Below are 18,091 nucleotides of genomic sequence, written 5' to 3' on the forward strand. Positions count from 1 at the left end.
TACCGTGTTCCAAACAATCATCATGTTGAGCCAATTTTACCTTTCAGATGTTTCGGGAACTTTTACTCTCCCCTCCTTCACTGGCTCCACTGTCCTAGTTTAGGCACACAGTCACAGCAAACTGCTTGCAGCCCTCCAGGTCTTGCTGCTCTTTCCTATTGCAATACTCTGACTCTCATGGCACCCCTTCCTCCAGCTACCTCTTTCGTGTTTTCCATCACTGTTTATCCTTAGACTACAAACTCCTTAATAGCAGAAACTAAAGAATAATAACAAGAAATCAAAGAGCAGAAACTGCCATTCTTTCTAAATCATCAGCATGTATGACAACGCCTGGCACAAAGAAAATACTCAACAAACATTCATGGAAATTAATGGAGGCTTGCTGTGGCCCAGGCACTCTGGAGTAGTTTACAGGGAGATTGTTATTCAATCTGACCCAAAACTCTGTATGATAGTAAGTACAATTATTATCCTCATTTTACAAATAAAAAACTGAGTCTTGGAAAGTTTAAATAACCTGCCCTCCCCAAAAGCCCCATATATCTGTATTCATATGGCTATGCTATTCCTTGGGGGATAATCTGCAGTTTATAATGGTGCGGAAGAACAAAGGATGCCAGGAAGCCACAATTTATATCACCTGATGCACAAAGAGATGATACTCACTTTGCCTGTTAAAAAGAGCCGTTGTTTTATTTTTATGTGGTTTGGTCTTAAATTGCAGTATTTTTTAGATAATTTGTAATCTTTTATGATTAATATGGCTCTTTTTTACAACGATCAATTGATCTGCCAGTTTATTGGATGCTGCATTTTAATCCCATCATACGACATATGTCAGGAGCTTTGGTTAGTATCTTATCCATACATTTCTCACTTCAAAAAGTCTTTCGTGATCAACTACATTTGTGGAAGGTTGTCTACATCGTTGAAAGCATGTTCTTCTAGGGCATCTGGGGAACGCTTTACAGATTAATAACAGTAGCGGCGGCGGCAGCTCCCATTTATTGAGCACCTACCAGGTACCAGGCATACTGTGCTAGAAGTTTGACTTGCATGATTCCAACAAAGCCCCGTGCAACCTCTTCTGCTGTTGTCTTTTACAGATGGGGAAACTGGGACTCAGACAGTTTAACTCACTTCAGGTCACTCGGCTATTGAATAGTGGAACCTGGACTGACATCCAGATTGGTATGTCCCTAAAGCCTGGGCTTTTATCCCAAGCTGGACTCTGGAGGCTGTCCAAGTCACTTAACCCTCTCTGGGATTCAGTTTCCTCATCTGTAAAACTGAGGAAAGTAAAACATCTTGTAGGGTTGCTAGGAGGATTAGAACTAATAGCTGCCCAGGGCCCAGAGGCATTTAAACCATGATGGCGATGTTTATGCATAAGTGGGGCATTAAATGGGCAGAGGAAGATCTGAGATCCCTTTAAAGGCATTAGGGAGCTGGAGAGGAAGGATCTACAGCTTTGGCAGTCTGAAGAGCTGGCCCTCTCCCCTCCAGGATACAATGACCCAATGAAACTCAGAGCGACAGGAGAGGGGGCAGGGGCCTGAATTTGGCTCCAGCAACCTCTGCAGGGAGTCGGGAGAGGCGGGGAACTGGGAGGGGCGTAGAAATCCCGGTAGTCAGAGGACTGCAGGTGTCAGGCCGAGTTGGTGTAGGTGGGCTCCCAGAGCCTGGGGGAGGGAGGGGAGGAGGTTGGAGCGGACCGGCAAGCGGGCGGGGGAGAGAGGGAGGCGGGGCGCGGAGCCCGAGAGGCTGTCCTTAGACAGCTCTTCTCATGCCCGGCAGTTTGCTGCATCTGGAGGAGCTGACTGGAGAATCTCCAACAGCGGAGCGGGCCTTCAACTACCGTAAGTACCTGCAAATGAGCGCATAGCCCAGTGGCTGAAGATTAATACCGGCCAACAGATCCTAAACAAAACCCCGAAATAGTCTCCCTGCTGTAACTAATTGCCGCAAATCAAACTGCTCCCCAGTCTATCCCTCCCTTTCTCCGTCCCTCCACGGATCCCAGCATTGCCTCGCTGAGAATCTCTGGGCACTGTAAATATCTTCCCTTTTCCTTCTCAGTCTTCCCTCCAAACCCTCAGCGAAGCATGTACCCGCCACCCTGCCGAGCCCAACCTCTTTGATTCCTGGAGCCCTCAAAGCTATGCAGGGGGCGAGCCATTAGACATTTTGGGTATGTCACCCTCAAAAGCACTGCGGCGCTGCCTAAGGGTGGGGATAGTGCTTGGGTTGGAGTAGAAGGGGAGGGTAAAAAGACTAGACTGTGGAAGTTGGGGGTGGGGGTGGGGGTGTGAAAGGCCAAAAATGGGCGTGGCCAATTAACCTGAATCTTGCGGCTGTTTCCCACATTCCCTGGGCATAAGATTCATCTTTTGGGCTGGATGTAAATGGTACAGTTTCCTTAGTGATTGAGGAGGGGTTAGCCATGCTGAGAAGCCCCCCTTCCCTTATTTCACTCAAGTCCCCAGGAGGCAAAACCCTGGTTTAGGGGTCTAAGTGGCAAGCCTGGAATCTCAGCTGGCATTTCTGGGCAGAGTACCAGGTTGAACCTTTCCCTTGGCAGTAGAACCTGGCTTCCCCAATAAATCCTGGCCCAAAGCCTTGGGGGAACCAAGCAACAGGGTGGCACTCAAGCCTGGGCCTGGGCTTGGCCCTGAGAGGAGTGGGGGATAAGGGGCTGTGGGAGCTGAGATGAAAAAGCATCTTTAGGGTCCTACACCAGGTTAATACCCCCTTGGGGAAGAAGAAAAATAGCCATCTTGTAATGAAATGTTTACCATGTGTCCTGTACAGATATTATTTCTGATCCAACACAACATCAATGCTAGATAGGTATTACTCCCCAACTTTACAGATAAGAAAAGTTCAGAGAGGGTAATTTGAGCATCCTTCAGTGCAAAGTGAGAAATGCAAAAGGAAACTCTCCTTGAATCTCTGATGGTCCACCCGTTCCCCACAGCCCAGATGTTTGAAAATGAATCTTGTTTTCCTGCTCCGCCATCCCACCCAGTGTTAACATTGGAGCAAATTCGAGGCTGCAGTGTTGAGATCCCTTCTGGGAAATGAAATCAGCCCCTTTTTGTTCTGGGAGCTGCATTTACCCCCACTCTACTGAGATAGGATGAAACAGCCAGGACCTCAGACTCTGAATAGAGAGTTGGCGGAGGAGAGTTAGCTTGAGTTTGTGTGGTGGGGATACACCTTCCCTTGGCAAAAGGATACTTTGGGTGTGGTGGTGGAGAAGAGGCAGGAAAGCAGAAAGGGTCTATCTTGTATACATGTGGTCAATAGTGATTTTTTGGAAAATGAAAAGGCCTCCCTGAATTCAAATATCTTTACCATATTTCCTTAGGAGCAATGAGAAAAAATGCTTATAAATTACGGGCAGCCAATACATCATTTACACCTTATATTAATTAGCTCAAGTAGCCTGATTCTCCAACACCTACTTGAGATAGGGTTTTGAGCTTTGGGGGGTAAGAGATAAGAATAAGAGTAATATTGCATCTGAGGCAATCTATAGAAGGGGAAGGAGGTGTGAGGAAAGGTAAGAAAGGGGGAGTTTAATACTGGTTTTAAAGAATAAGCATTGGAGTTATTATATAAATATCTGATATTTAATCTTTTGACTTTGGGCAAATTAAATATATCCCCACTAAGCCTCAGTTTCCTTGTTAGCAAAATGGGGATGGCAGGAAAGCCTCCTTTGCTGGGTTGTTGGAGGACTCAGACTATATATATATATATATATATATATAGAGAGAGAGAGAGAGAGAGAGAGAGAGAGAGAGATCTGAAAGGATGACTCTCTACACCTCCCATCTCTCTCCTCCCAAGGGCTCCCCTCTGGCCTGGATTAGGTTGCCCTCTAAGCCTCTGAGATTCCAGGGATGTACAGACATTTCAACAAATCTGACATCTCAGATGCCAGCAAAGACCTTGGGTGCAAGGAGAAGTGGGTGGAGAAAGGGGGCAGGTGACCTTGTAGTACCTTTCATGCCTCTGAAGGAGTGAAAGGTAGGGTTGTCAGGTGCAGTTTAGTGATCCAAACTAAACTTTGAGGAGCAGGCCAAGTCCCCTGAGTAAAAACACCTCTACTTTTAGATCTCACCACCTGCTGAGGGGCAAAGCCCTTCCAGACTTGAAGCACACATTGAGCACCAGAGGCCCCATGACCCTGGACAGGCCAGGGGAGCGGGCCACCATGCTGTGGACATTCACTGTCTTGCTCTTTTGCCTTCGTGAGTACAAGGAAGGGGTGAGGGGCAGGTGACCCTGTCACAGGTACTCCTATGGTTGGGCACCTTGGGGAGGGAGAAAGAAGAGAGTTGAGGATTGAGGGTTGGTAGGGTCAATGTGAGGGCCCTTCTTTACCATTATCTCTCTTTTCAGGGCTGAGTCTGGGTATGACATCAATAGGTAAGTGAGTCCTGACACCTCAGGTACCTTCCTTCCTGGAGGTTCCAAGACATAAGCTGCCTCCATGGCACTGGATATAACTACCTTGAGACCACAAAGGTTCCCAGATTGAGCTGGTTGGGGACCAGAACACCTCACTTCATGACTTGGTTTCCCACAGAATAATAAAAAGCTTTACTTCAGGTGGAATGGAAGCCAGACTTGCACTGTATTCCCCAACTCACTTGAATCCCTCGAACAAATATCCTAGGGGCCCTATCCCATCCCCCACATGAGCAGACACTCTTGTCCCCAAGGGAAGACAAAAAGAAGAATTTGGGTCAGGGCTAATTTTAAGGGATATTGTGGGGCACGTTATGGGAGGGAGAGGGTTGAACTGCTCATATCTTTGTGATCTTTGGGAATAACAGTGGTGCAATCTCAACCGGAGCTGTGGATAGAGACCAACTACCCCCAGACCCCTTGGGAGAACATCACACTTTGGTGCAAAAGCCCCTCTCGGATTTCAAGCAAGTTTCTGCTGCTGAAGGATAAGACACAGATGACTTGGATCCGCCCTTCCTCCAAGACCTTCCAAGTTTCATTCCCTATAGGTGCCCTTACTAAGTCCAGTGCAGGTCTTTACAGGTGCTGCTACTGGAAGGAGACAGGCTGGTCAGAGCCTAGTAAAGTTTTAGAGTTGGAGGCACCAGGTAAGAAGACAGCAATAGATAATCAAGAATAAACTCCAGCTCCTGGAATTCAAACTTGCCTTCCCAGAGCAAGATTTGTTTTGTTTTGTTTTCTTTAATTAGTTAATTCATTTACCTCAAATGCATGAATGCATACATGCAGGCATTCCACAGTTAGTAAGTGCTTACTCTCTATAGGCAATGCAGATGAGGATGCAGTCTCTGGAACAGATCTAGAGAGCAAGCTCTCAACATAGGGGAGACCCCAGATAGGGGGAAGGAAGGGTGGTAAATAAGGATCATGAATGAGGGAAGGCTCATTTAAGTAGCGCTCTCCTCTCCTGCTCACTGAGCAGCACTATCCTTGCTCTACCTGAATTCCAGCTCATTCTCTCCTTCCAGGCCAGCTGCCCAAGCCCATCTTCTGGATCCAGACTGAGACCTCCCTTCTTCCTGGATGTAATGTTAACATTCTCTGCCATGGCTGGCTGCAGGATTTGGTATTCATGCTGTTCAAAGAGGGATATGCAGAGCCCGTGGATTACCAAATCCCAACTGGGACAGTGGCCATATTCTCCATTGCCAACATGACACCTGAGAGCGAAGGGGTTTACATCTGCCGCACTCATATCCAGATGCTCCCCACTCTGTGGTCAGAGCCCAGCAACCCCCTGAAGCTGATTGTGGCAGGTGGGTGTGGCTATGGCTGCTGGGGTCTGATGATCGTTGTCCCTGGGATCATGGCTGGATGAACCAGGGTTTCTGATTTTCCTTTCCTTAGCCAGGTCCTAGGTCCTGCAAGGCCTATGAGCTAGTGTCATTTGACATTTTCCTGAGATGCAAATTAGAATCACATATGCTACCAGGAAGATATGTGGGAGCCAATCACTTGGCTAATGAGTGAGCCCAACCAAATGTCTGGCAGCTTCAGCTCATCACAGTTTTGTTGTTCTCTACTTGTTGAATATCATGCTTTCATTCATTCATTTGACTAATATTTATTGAGCACTTACTATGTGCCAGGCACTGCCACTGCAGTCTTATAAACTGGTTTTTACATTTTAAATGCATTTTATTGTATTTGTGATGATTATTTTTACGCGCAAGAAATAGAATTGTGCTAGCGTCGATAAAAATAAACAAAAATTACAAAAAGTGATAGCTCGTATTTTAGAAATGGCTTCGTATAAATTACTTTAGTCCTATATATATAGATCTAGTAAGGCAGTATCAAGATCTAGACACAACAGAAGTCTCCCCAAAATGTTCAAATGCCAGACACACACCCCAGCCCCAGTTCACCCACCCCATGGCCTGGATGATTTTACACAGAATTGGCCACATTTGCTTTAGTTCCTCCATCAGTCTAAATAGGTGCCACAGAAGGTACCCTGGACTTAGAAGCAGTAATCTTGGTTTCTAATTCCACCTCTGACACTTCCTCCCTGTGTGATCTTAAGCAAGTCACTTCACCTCTCTGTGCTTCTATTTCCCCCACTCTAAAATGGGATAAAAGTATCTATACAACATACTGTATGATGCCTCTCTGTGCCTCAGTTTCCTGATTTGCAAAATTGGTATAATAATAATGCCTACCTCACAGGGTTGTTGTGAGGATTTGCCTAAATATAATATATGTACAGTGCCTGGCATATACGTTCTCAATAAATGGTAGATATTAATTTTATTAGTATAGCTTTTTATTGAGGATTGAATAACAAAAACTGTTTGTTTGAACTGTGTGTATGGATGTTTGTTGTATGAATGTCCTTCCAGAGTAGATTCCACTAACATACACTTTCAGAGTTACCTATTCACTGGTATCCCTCACTAGACCATGAACTTTTTGCTGACAGGTACTGTATCTTCTTTACTTGTACATCCTTAGACCTACATGATGCCTGACACATCCTAAATGCTCAATGAGCATATGACAGAGCTTATCTTTCCAGTAACAGATGGGTGGGTTTACCTGGGATTGCAGTGGGTAAGAAGGAATGGTATCGGAGTAAGTTTTGCCCTCTATTTTGTAGAATGATCCCCTTGGGGGAACAATACATGGAAAAGAAGGTGTGGCCCCATTAACAGAGATTTCTTTGGGTCAAAGACTTATTGGCCAATCCCTCCTTGTCTTCTTCCTATCTCATGTTGGAAGTAGGGTCTTATGTGGGCTTAATGTGTTCAAAGGGCATTTTTCTTTCTGCAGTAGTATTCATGCTCTACAAAGATGAAATCAAAGTCATTTTCAGAAGCTTGGTTTCTTGGGTGGTTGGAAGAAGTACATTTGGCATTTCAGGAACCTAAAGATACAGACAATTACAGATGTGGATATTCCACTGAGACACAGCCCTATACATAGTTAGAGCTCAGTGGAGCTGATAAAGTCTGGTGAGAGGGGAGGACATGGCCTTGATTATCTCCTAGAAGAGGCCAAGATTCAAGGAAGGGAGAGGGAGTAAAGGCTAAACTTCAGCTACCACTCCCTGTCTTTAGAAAAAACTAGGAAAATAAAACTAAAAGATAATAGGGAAGAATCATCCTATCTCTAATTCAGGGTCTCTTCCCTTTCTAGGACTCTATCCCAAACCAACTCTGACAGCGTATCCTGGGCCCATTATGGCACCCGGGGAAAGCATGAACCTCAGGTGTCAGGGGCCAATCTATGGAATGACCTTTGCTCTAATAAGGCTTGAAGACTTGGAGAAATCCTTTTACCGCAAGAGGCCAATAAAAAATGAGGCATATTTCTTCTTCCGGGCTTTGAAAATCCAGGATGCTGGACATTACCTCTGTTTTTACTATGATGGGTCATACAGGGGTTCACTCCTTAGTGATATCCTGAAAATCTGGGTGACTGGTAAGAGAGGGGAATGCCAGGGGACCTATGTTAAGGGCTAAGGATATACAACTCCCGCTGGGCTGCCTGGAGAGCCTGATCATGCAGCCAGGGCTAACACTGGGGAAGGGAGCAGAATTTGTACAACTGGGCTTAGGATGGGATTTTCCAAGGGTGGACTGAAGGAAGAGAACCCTTAGTGGTGAGAGGGGAGTCAGACCACTAGCCCTTTATATTTTGGGTCTCATCCTAGACACTTTTCCCAAGACCTGGCTACTTGCTCAGCCCAGTCCTGTGGTCCAGATGGGTCAGAACGTGAGCCTGTGGTGTCGAGGGCCAGTGAATAGAGTGGGGCTTGCACTCTATAAGAAAGGAGAAGACAGACTGCTTCAGCTCTTAGATACCACCAGCACTGATGACAATGAGTCATTCTTCCTCAACAATGTGACCTATAGTGATGCTGGCATCTATAGCTGTCACTATCTCCTCTCCTGGAAGACTTCCATCAGGATGACATCACACAACACCGTGGAGCTCGTGGTTGTAGGCAAGTGCTAACAAATGTCGTTTGTTTTTATCATCATTACAGTATTCTAAGAAGGAGCTAGCAGTCCTGTACCCTCTTGGAGTTATTTTCTCCAAAATCTTTACATACTTTTTCTCCCAAGATTGTTACACAAGCCCTGTCTCTTGGCATGGCCTAGCCCCATTGTGACCCCGGGAAATGTTATTTTCCTTCTGGCCAGGGGAAACTTACAGGTATGAGGTCTTTGTGATATAAGGTAGAAACACAAGAATCTTTAGAGTACTGAGGAGTAGACCAAGAGGTTCTAAAGAACAGTCAAATTTTGAGACCACTGATCTAGTGGAAGTGGAAAGACAGGAAAGATCACATAAGAAGCCGAGAAACTTGTTGGGGGAAGGGGTACTGAGTTCAAGGTCACTTATTCTAACTCTGGTTTCTGGATTGGTTGCAGATAAGCCCCCCAAACCCTCCCTGTCGGCCTGGCCCAGCAACATGTTCAAGCTAGGAAAGGCCATTACCCTTCAGTGCCGAGTACCTCATCCAGTACTTGAATTTTCTCTGGAATGGGAAGAAAGAGCAACATTCCAAAAATTCTCAGTGGATGGAGACTTCATCATCAGTAATGCTGAAGGAAAAGGCACAGGGACCTACAGTTGCAGCTATCGCATAGAGGCACACCCCAACATCTGGTCAGATCGCAGTGAGCCTCTGAAGCTGATGGGGCCAGCAGGTGAGAGGACAACTTTTCCTAGGGTTGCCCCTCCATGGCTTTGGTTATGATACCTGTGTGATCCCGAAGCAGTGCCCAGAAAGCAATGGAAAGGGGAGTCAAGGGCATGTAAATCAAGGCCCTTGGGTTTGGGCATACTTCCCCTGGGGTGGTCTCAGAATCACTCAAAGGCAATGAGCAGGATACTTTCAAAGTTCCCATTCTTCATGAAAAATAAGGTCACTTCTGTCTCACCTTCCCTTCACCTTCAGTAACTAACTCCTCCTCCCTCCTCCCCACCCCAATCCCAAATGTGTACACCTCCCCCTTTCCCTGTCAAGGCTCCTGCTTCTGGTCTTCTCTGGCCACAGGCTTTCTCACCTGGAATTACATTCTGAATGAAGCTATCAGGTTGTCCCTAATCATGCAGCTTGTTGCCTTGCTGTTGGTAGTGCTGTGGATAAGGTGGAAGTGTCGGAGGCTCAGAATCAGGTAACTGTCTTGTCCTAGCCCCCTGTCCTTCAGTCTAGCTGAGTCCAGGCTCCCCAGAGACTCAGAAATGGGTCATACCCCAGTTGAGATAAGCCACAGGGTCACACCCTTTGTATCCCCCACCTTCTGGGTTTAAGAAACAAGACTTTCTCATCCCAGCCGTTTCTCTTTCACCTCACAGAGAAGTCAGGACCCAAGCCAGAGGGTAGAGAAACATTCTCAGAGGGAGAAGCAATCAGAACCTCATTCACTGATTCCCTGTCTCCCCGCCCCTACCCAGGAGAATGCCCAAATCTCCCTCCCAAACCACTCGGCCACTCAGAGATGACTGATGTCTCCCAAATGAACTTAGTCTGAACTTTTTCTCTTGTAAGAAGCCAAGCTGTCCTATCTCCCTGGGTGTAATCCAACTCCCATCCCAACTTTTCACCCTAACCCCTAGCTTTCAAGGGCTAGAGAGCCTCATGGTCCATCCTAGTCTCCATAGAAACCAGTCTCTCTGCCGCTCTGGCCTCCAACCATCTGTGCAGAGCACCCTGAGAATATAATCTTAACCTGGATGGGCATCTGATGAGGCAGTGGATTGGGCCAGGGAATCAAACTGCTTCCTCTGAACCACAAAATGGCAAACCAAACTTGCCATTTCCTTTGATCCTTTGGTGTCCCCTGGGCCATCCTCCTTTTTCCCTGATCCCCATGGCCTGTGCTCAGGCGATTTTGCCTGACAACAGGAAGGGTAATGACAGCTACTATGTTGGTGGGGGCCTCAGCCCCTGAAGGCCTTACCTACTATCCCCAAACTTCTGCTCTTGGCTGTAGACCCTCACCATGATCGTGGGCCTTTGTGTGTCTGGGAGTACTCAATACATGATGGATGATGACTATGATTGTATATGTCTGTGTTTTCCACCAGGATCTGAGGGACAGAGTGCTTGGGTAATTAGAAGGGAGCACCATAAATCTGCAAAACTCACCACCCTTTGAGTTTTCAAAAAGTCTCAGTGGGGGGCCAGCCCTAGTTGTCCTCAGAATCGATCCTGAGTCCTGCACCTTGGGGTAACCTCCAAGCCAGGGGTTAGAAAAAAAATGTAGTTTCAAGTGCCCCACCTCAGCTCAGGACCATTGCATCAAAGAATGAGCTCAGGAAGCAGATTTCAGAGAAAGCAGCTTGAAAAACATGTTTTCCTGACCAGGAAGGAGGGTCAGTGTTTTCTAAGTACAAATTGCCAAATGGATTATGGCTTAATATCATCTAATTCTACAAGACCCATAACCCAAAGCTGCTGCACATTGCTAGTCATAATCTGGGTGGGGGTAGAGAGATCCCACTCTCTGACAAGCTTAGCTCAGCACTGACAATCTTTGGGTAATTCACTGTGGCTGCCTAGGCAACCCTTCCATAACAAAGGCAGGTGAGGCAGGTCGGTCTGAGGACCAATACTGCCATAATAAAAACTGCTTCCAAACTTAAACTTGATGAGGGAGAAACACCCAAGATTTTTCCCTCCACCCCCACACCCGCCACCCAGAGCTGCCGATCACTCTGAGCTCCAGAGGTTCTGAGAGCTGGAATTACAAAAGCATTTTCACATCTGACAACTCCATTCCAGCAACAGCCTAATCAGGGGCCATAGGGAGCTGACATCTGATACAGGCTGAGGAGGGGGGAAGGGGGCGGGGGGGGCACGTGGGTCATGAAAGAGCAAGGGGTTTGTAGGTGGTGAGGCCCTCAAAAAGAAAAGTCATCGATGTCAGAAAAGATTATATCCCATTATCCTGCCCAAATCCAATCCCTATTGGGTGGTGAGTAAGCCAATGACATAAATTGCCGCCCCCTTCTCTCCGCCCTCCCCCTAACCCCAGCAGCTCCTCTCATCTCTTTTCTGGTCTCACTAGAGAAGCCTGGTTGCTGGGAACAGCTCAAGGGGTCACCATGCTCTTCATAGTCACGGCCCTTCTCTGCTGTGGTGAGTACAAGGGGGTGGGGAAGGGGTCTGGGCAGAAGGCCGGGTGAAGTCCCGTGGAGGAGGCGGCAGAGCTCTGGCAGCAATTTCTTTTGCAGGACTGTGCAATGGGGTATTGACAGAAGAGACTGGTGAGTTTTTCCTGCTCCAGACTGGGACATTCCTTCCTGGAGATCCGAAATAACTACAGAGTGTCAGTGTCAGTGGCCAGGGAGTGACTGGTTGGGAGGGAAGGACAGCCAGGAAGGGGCACTTGCTAAAGCTGCTGGCAAAATTCAGCCTCCAACTCTGCTTTTCTGCCTGCAAAATTTCCCCCCAAGCTTCTGCACTTTTCTGAGGTTCAGCTGAGACATAATCTTCCCCTTTCCCCAGCACCTGCAGAAGGAAGGAAAGAGTTTGGGTTTGTGTTGAAAGGGGAGTTGGGCACTGTGATCTGGGGAGGGGGTTGAAGGGCAAAGAAAGGGGGAGGGGAGGGAGGAGGGAAGATGGCTTCATTAACTCTGCTGTTTCTAGAAATAATCATGCCAACCCCTAAGCCTGAGCTGTGGGCAGAGACCAACTTCCCTCTTGCCCCGTGGAAGAACTTAACCCTCTGGTGCAGAAGCCCTTCTGGCTCAACTAAGGAGTTTGTATTGCTGAAGGATGGGACCGGGTGGATTGCAACTCGCCCGGCCTCAGAGCAGGTCCGGGCTGCCTTCCCCCTTGGAGCCCTGACCCAGAGCCACACCGGGAGTTACCACTGCCATTCCTGGGAGGAGATGGCTGTGTCGGAGCCCAGTGAGGCACTTGAGCTGGTGGGGACAGGTAAGAAAAGGTAGAGGTTCTTCCCGGGGTGACCCTCAGTGCCCTGTGACTCCAACACTGTTCCTAAGGGTGGGGGGAATGCACAGCGACCTGGAGCCCAAGGGGCTTGTGCTGCAAGTAGGAGAGGAGGGGCCCTGAAATGGGGGAGGGGGTGGGGAAGAGAGTGAAAGGAGACTGATAGGAAGAGCCAAAGGCCAGTCCAGGATGAATTTCTTTTTTGCTGACAGAGTGACTCCAAGTGTCCCATCTGGGTGCCTCCAAACTTCAGCCTCCTTTTCCACCCCATTTTGTTTTCCAGACATCCTCCCCAAACCTGTCATGTCTGCTTCCCCCCCAGTCCGGGGCCAGAAACTGCAAATCCGATGCAAAGGATGGCTGGCGGGCATGGAGTTTGCTCTGTATAAGGAGGGAGTGCAGGAACCTGTCCAGCAACTTGGTGCCGTTGGGAGAGAAGCTTTCTTTACAATCCAAAGAATGGAAGATAAAGACGAAGGCAATTATAGCTGCCGTACTCACACTGAAAAGCGCCCCTTCAAGTGGTCTGAGCCCAGTGAACCTCTAGAGCTTGTCATAAAAGGTAGAGCTGAAAAGGGTGTGTAAGGGAGGAGGGGGAGGCAGAGCTCTGGGTCAGATACTCCTCTCCCCACAGCAAACTTTGCTGCTGGTCCTGGGAGCCTGTGTCCAATCTTAGAGCCAGGCAGGCGTGGCGCTGGGAGTGCCAGGGCCTCTGGCTGCACGATATTAATAGCCATAATTGTTATTAATAGCTGGGGTTTGTGGAGGGTGATTTAATTTTTCTAATTATTTTCATATCAATTATCTCATTTAGATATAGGCCAAATATTCCAGGGAGGCGGAGGAGGTACCATTTCCCCTTCTTGCCCAAATGGGCAAACTGAGCCTCAGGGGACCAGCAGAGCCCTAATGACAGTTCACTCTTTTAGCTGGCCTCCATTGCCTACCCTGATGACAGGCAGGATTCAGCTGGAGGAGGTGAGGGGTGGGGGGGGGCGGACAGGAGTCCCTGGGAGAAGTCCATCTGCAAAGTGGATTTGCCTTGATTTTTAAAAGCACCTACTTCTGAATGTAATGCTGTAGAAAACAAAGCAGCTTCCAGAAACCAACATTTGCTATATTAGCTATCTTTTTTTTTCTTAATTCGGTTTTGTGTCATGTTTTTGTTTTCTGCCTTCTAGAAATGTACCCCAAGCCCTTCTTCAAGACATGGGCCAGCCCTGTGGTCACTCCTGGTGCCCGAGTGACTTTCAATTGCTCCACTCCCCAGCAGCACATGAGCTTTATTCTTTACAAAGATGGAAGTGAAATAGCATCCAGTGACAGGTCTTGGGCAAGTCCAGGGGCCAGTGCGGCTCACTTTCTGATCATTTCAGTGGGCACTGGTGACGGAGGGAATTACAGCTGCCGCTATTATGACTTTGCTATCTGGTCTGAGCCCAGCGACCCTGTGGAGCTCGTGGTGACAGGTCAGGAGTGGGGAAACACACATGGAGGCAGGATTGACCCTGGGACAATGGGTGGAAGGGCTGTCAGCGGGAGAGGAAAAGTGCTTCTTCTAAAAGTCACCAGGATAGAGCACAGGACTCTTGATCTCAGGGTCATGAGTTCAAGCCCCACATTGGATGTGGAGCCTACTCAAATAAATAAATAAATAAATAAATAAATAAATAAATAAATAAAATCAAGAAAGTGCTTAGGAAAGTGCCTGGCACATGGTAAATAGTCCATGAAAGGCAGCAGATTCTATTATTACTAATACAGGGAGAAGAGACAAAGGAGAGGGGAGAGGTAAGTAATTCACTTCTAGGGGAAGAAATGAGGCAGATGGGGGTGTCCAATCCCCAATGCTAAGCTCACATGCCCTATTTCTAAAATCTTTTTGTGGCTTGGCCTTGAGCTTTAGGCTCAATGTTCACTTTTTCTTTAGCTGAGCTGTCAGAGATTGGTGGGCTGGATGGCCCTCAGAGAAAGGGCAAAGACCTTGAAATGACAATTGCATATTATGCAGCCATTACAAATGATAGTTTTCAAAGGCTGATTAACGTCATAGGAAAATGTTTACTACATAAAGTTAAGTGAAAAATATTAAACTGCACAGCTGTGCATATAGTAGGATCCCAATTATGCAAATAGTTACAGCTACAATGACATGGACACATAGAGAAAAAAATGAAAAGGAGATATAGAGACATGTATAAAGAGTGGTTATCTTTGAATGGTAGAATTGTATTTTCTTAGGTTTGTTCTGTATTTTCTAATTTGCTAAATAAACACATACTCTTTCTTACAATAATGCTAAAAAAGCAATCTGCAGAAAGTGGGGGGCAGGCTTCTCTCATGTTGTGGTCTCTTGAATTTCAGAATTCTACCCCAAACCCACTCTTCTGGCACAGCCGGGTCCTGTGGTGCTTCCTGGGAAGAATGTGACCCTGCGCTGCCAAGGGGCTTTCCAGGGCATGAGGTTTGCCCTCTTGCAGGAGGGAACCCAGGTTCCCTTACAGTTCCAGAGCACCTCCGGGAACTCAGCTGATTTCCATCTCCACACTGTTGGAGCAGAGGACTCTGGGAACTACAGTTGTGTCTACTATGAGACAGCCATGTCAAATAGGGGATCACATCTCAGCAAGTCCATTATGATTTGGGTGACTGGTAAGAACAGACAAGATATATTTAAGAAATAAAACAGATGAACATATGGGAAGAAAAAAAAAAGAGAGGGAAGCAAACCATAAGAGACTCTTAAGGATAGAGAACAAACTGAGGGTTGATGGAGGGAGGTGGGTTGGGGATGAGCTAAATGGGTGATGGGAATTAAGGAGGGCACCTCTTGTAATGAGCACATATGTAAGTGATGAATCATAAATTCTACTCAAACCAATATTATACTATATGTTAACTAACTAGAATTTAAATAAAAATTTGAGAAAGAAAAAAATAAAGTAATTAATGATATGGAAAAAAAAGAACAGACAAGATATGAAACTGGGACAGAGACAACTGGAGTAGGGGTTAGGGAAGGTAGAAGGCTAGGGCCAGACCATGGAGAGGGGAACTATTGTATCCAGAAGGAGAAAGATGAAGGGTTAATGCAGCAAGTGATAAGTATCTATACTCACTATATCTTTGATCTCTTTCTAGACACATTTCCCAAGCCATGGTTGTTTGCTGAGCCCAGTTCTGTGGTTCCTATGGGGCAGAATGTTACTCTCTGGTGCCAGGGGCCAGTCCATGGAGTAGGGTACATTCTACACAAAGAAAGAGAAGCCCCTTCAGTGCAGCTCTGGGGATCCACCAGTAATGACGGGGCATTCCCCATCACCAACATATCTGGTGCTAACATAGGGCGTTACAGCTGCTGCTACCACCCCGACTGGACCAGCCCTATCAAGATACAGCCTAGCAACACTTTGGAACTCATAGTCACAGGTAATGGGAAGGTGCTCTGGAGCAGGCATGGGAGCGTAGAGAGGAGAGAATGGACTGTGAGAGGGTTCATGGAAATAGTTTTCAAAGAGCTCAAGGAGAGGCAAGCAATAGTCTTTCCTCTTTATTGAACAGACTCTAGAGGTAGCACACTGGAAAGTGGCCTCCTCTCTCTGACCAGGAGTTAATTCCTTCTAGGTTTGCTCCCTAAACCCAGCCTTTTAGCCCAGCCTGGACCCATTGTGGCCCCTGGAGAAAATATGACTTTTCGATGCCAAGGGGAACTGCCAGACTCAACCTTTGTCCTGTTGAAGGAGGGCACTCAAGAGCCTTTGGAGCAACAGAGCCCAAGCGGGTACAGGGCTGACTTCTGGATGCCAGCTGTGAGAGGTGACGATTCTGGGGTCTATAGCTGTGTTTATTATTTGGACTCTGCTCCCTTTGCGGCTTCCAATCGCAGTGACTTCCTGGAGATCTGGGTGACTGGTAAGGTCCTGGAGACCTCAGTAATAGTCTATATTTTGTAGTTTTGAAGTAATTAGCCCTAAGGGGATTCAGGACTGCTTCTAACTCTGGTTGGTTGTCCTGGTTGGTTGCAGATAAGCCCCCTAAGCCCTCTCTGTCAGCCTGGCCCAGCACCGTGTTCAAGCTAGGGAAGGACATCACCCTTCAGTGCCGAGGACCCCTGCCAGGTGTTGAATTTGTCCTAGAACATGACGGAGAAGAAGCACCTCAGCAGTTCTCAGAGGACGGGGACTTCGTCATCAACAACATAGAAGGAAAAGGCATTGGCAACTACAGCTGCAGCTACCGCCTCCAGGCCTATCCTGACATCTGGTCAGAGCCTAGCAATGCCCTGGAGCTGGTGGGGGCGGCAGGTGAGAGGATAATCCCTCTATGGTTCTGAAATGACCCACCTGGGATCCCAGAGACAGTCTGGATGGAGACCACCAAAGATGGAGGTGGGAGGATTTGGAGTCAGAGACCTCAAGTGTGGTCATCTTTCTCCTAGGGATGGTGAGGAGGTGGACCTCAGATCCACCCACAGATATGAGCAGGCCTCTACTTTCAAGGCCTCTTCCACCCCCAAAAGGAGGGCAGCTTCTCCTCAGCATAAGCACTGGCTCTGACCAACCCCTCTGCATTCTCAACATGGCTCCCAAGTGAACCCTGAAGGAGGCCAGATGAGGGGACAACAAGAGATCTGGGGAACGTACATGTGCTAACTTCCATAGCCTTGGTGTCTACTCTTTTGTCATCACAGGGCCTGCCGCTCAGGAGTGCACTGTGGGGAACATTGTCCGAAGTAGTCTGATTGTGGTGGTAGTTGTAGCTTTGGGGGTGGTGCTAGCCATAGAATGGAAGAAGTGGCCTCGACTCCGAACCAGGTAAATGCCTCATGTCAGCCTCCTTCTATAAACTCAAGGCTGGTGGAAAAAAAAAAATTGTATGAATGCTCCTCGAATATCTGAGCCCCATAACACAACCTGTTTTCAGATTGATAGTTTTGGATCCTCCCTTAGTCATGTCTTTTTCTCCACACAGGGACTCAGAGACAGATGGAAGAGACCAGACCGTAGCCCTTGAAGAGTGTAATCAAGAAGGAGAACCAGGCGCCAACACCAGCTCTCCCTCATCAGTCTCTCAGGGAACCTCAGTGGAACTGCCAGTCCCGATATAATAGTCTCCTCCTTTACAAGAGCTTTCCTCTCCTCTCTTTTATCCTCAGAGACCTGCAAATCCTATTGGTTATACTGGGAGTCAACCCCATCTACTGCTCCTTGGCCACTAATCATCTGAGCTGGGTTAAGGGGATTCTGGGAGTTGAGAGCTCTACCAGGGTGAGATGTTTCCTGAAGAGAGATTCCCCACCCCTGTAACTCCTCACTGTACTGATTTACTGGTGCATGAAATTCTGTTAAAAAATGTATTCTGAATAAAAAGAGTATTCACTATTTAACTGCAAAAACTATGGCAGTGGTTTTTCCACGGGTCTGTTGTCCACTTATAGCTTAGAAATTGTGTATTGGAGCCGACCTCTACAGCAGAATAAGAGAGTATGGGGCTGCTAGCACAAAGGAAAGAGCTTAAGGATGGGGTGGGGGAGGAGGGAAGGCTCCAAAAGACTACTTCCCAATTTGGTTTGAGACATGGTTCAGTGAGTAGAATGTCCTTTTGTCCTTCAATCTCACTACTGAATGAATGGAT

The 18,091-nt window shown here is 47.3% G+C and overlaps 1 protein-coding gene across 6 annotated transcripts; it reads left to right on the forward strand.

Moving 5' to 3' along the window:
* The first annotated feature begins 1,779 nt into the window (after positions 1-1,779).
* On the forward strand, positions 1,780-17,564 carry IGSF1 (immunoglobulin superfamily member 1). 6 transcript variants are annotated; one of them, XM_088028925.1, is made up of 21 exons: positions 1,780-1,862; positions 4,126-4,262; positions 4,414-4,440; positions 4,554-4,556; positions 4,851-5,132; positions 5,514-5,801; positions 7,684-7,968; positions 8,201-8,494; positions 8,925-9,203; positions 9,554-9,674; positions 11,571-11,641; positions 11,737-11,769; positions 12,152-12,442; positions 12,741-13,019; positions 13,639-13,926; positions 14,822-15,109; positions 15,599-15,886; positions 16,082-16,369; positions 16,483-16,761; positions 17,148-17,271; positions 17,429-17,564. In XM_088028925.1, the coding sequence occupies exons 2-21, from the start codon at positions 4,193-4,195 to the stop codon at positions 17,562-17,564; spliced, it is 4,014 nt and encodes a 1,337-aa protein (XP_087885051.1). In that variant the 5' UTR covers positions 1,780-1,862; positions 4,126-4,192. The 6 variants fall into 6 exon arrangements, with proteins under 6 accessions (XP_087885051.1, XP_027948506.1, XP_087885049.1 ...); XM_028092705.2 differs by lacking the exons at positions 1,780-1,862; positions 4,554-4,556 and having other exon boundaries at positions 4,193-4,262; positions 11,722-11,769; XM_088028923.1 differs by lacking the exons at positions 1,780-1,862; positions 4,554-4,556 and having other exon boundaries at positions 4,193-4,262; positions 11,722-11,769; positions 15,599-15,883; positions 16,328-16,369.
* Positions 17,565-18,091: the final 527 nt, after the last annotated feature.

Source organism: Eumetopias jubatus, unplaced genomic scaffold (assembly GCF_037043125.1).
Source record: "Eumetopias jubatus isolate StellerSeaLion01/CBP00866 unplaced genomic scaffold, mEumJub1_p1.0 scaffold_11, whole genome shotgun sequence".
NCBI lineage: Eukaryota > Metazoa > Chordata > Mammalia > Carnivora > Otariidae > Eumetopias > Eumetopias jubatus.

What these genes read in the sequence shown, in the direction of transcription:
- IGSF1 (XM_028092705.2), top strand. Translation starts at nt 4,193, where the DNA reads ATGACCCTGGACAGGCCAGGGGAGCGGGCCACCATGCTGTGGACATTC. An exon ending in GAAGCTGATGGGGCCAGCAG is followed by an intron (nt 9,204 to 9,553) that starts GTGAGAGGACAA and finishes CTCTGGCCACAG; the next exon opens with GCTTTCTCACCTGGAATTAC. An exon ending in CATTATGATTTGGGTGACTG is followed by an intron (nt 15,110 to 15,598) that starts GTAAGAACAGAC and finishes ATCTCTTTCTAG; the next exon opens with ACACATTTCCCAAGCCATGG.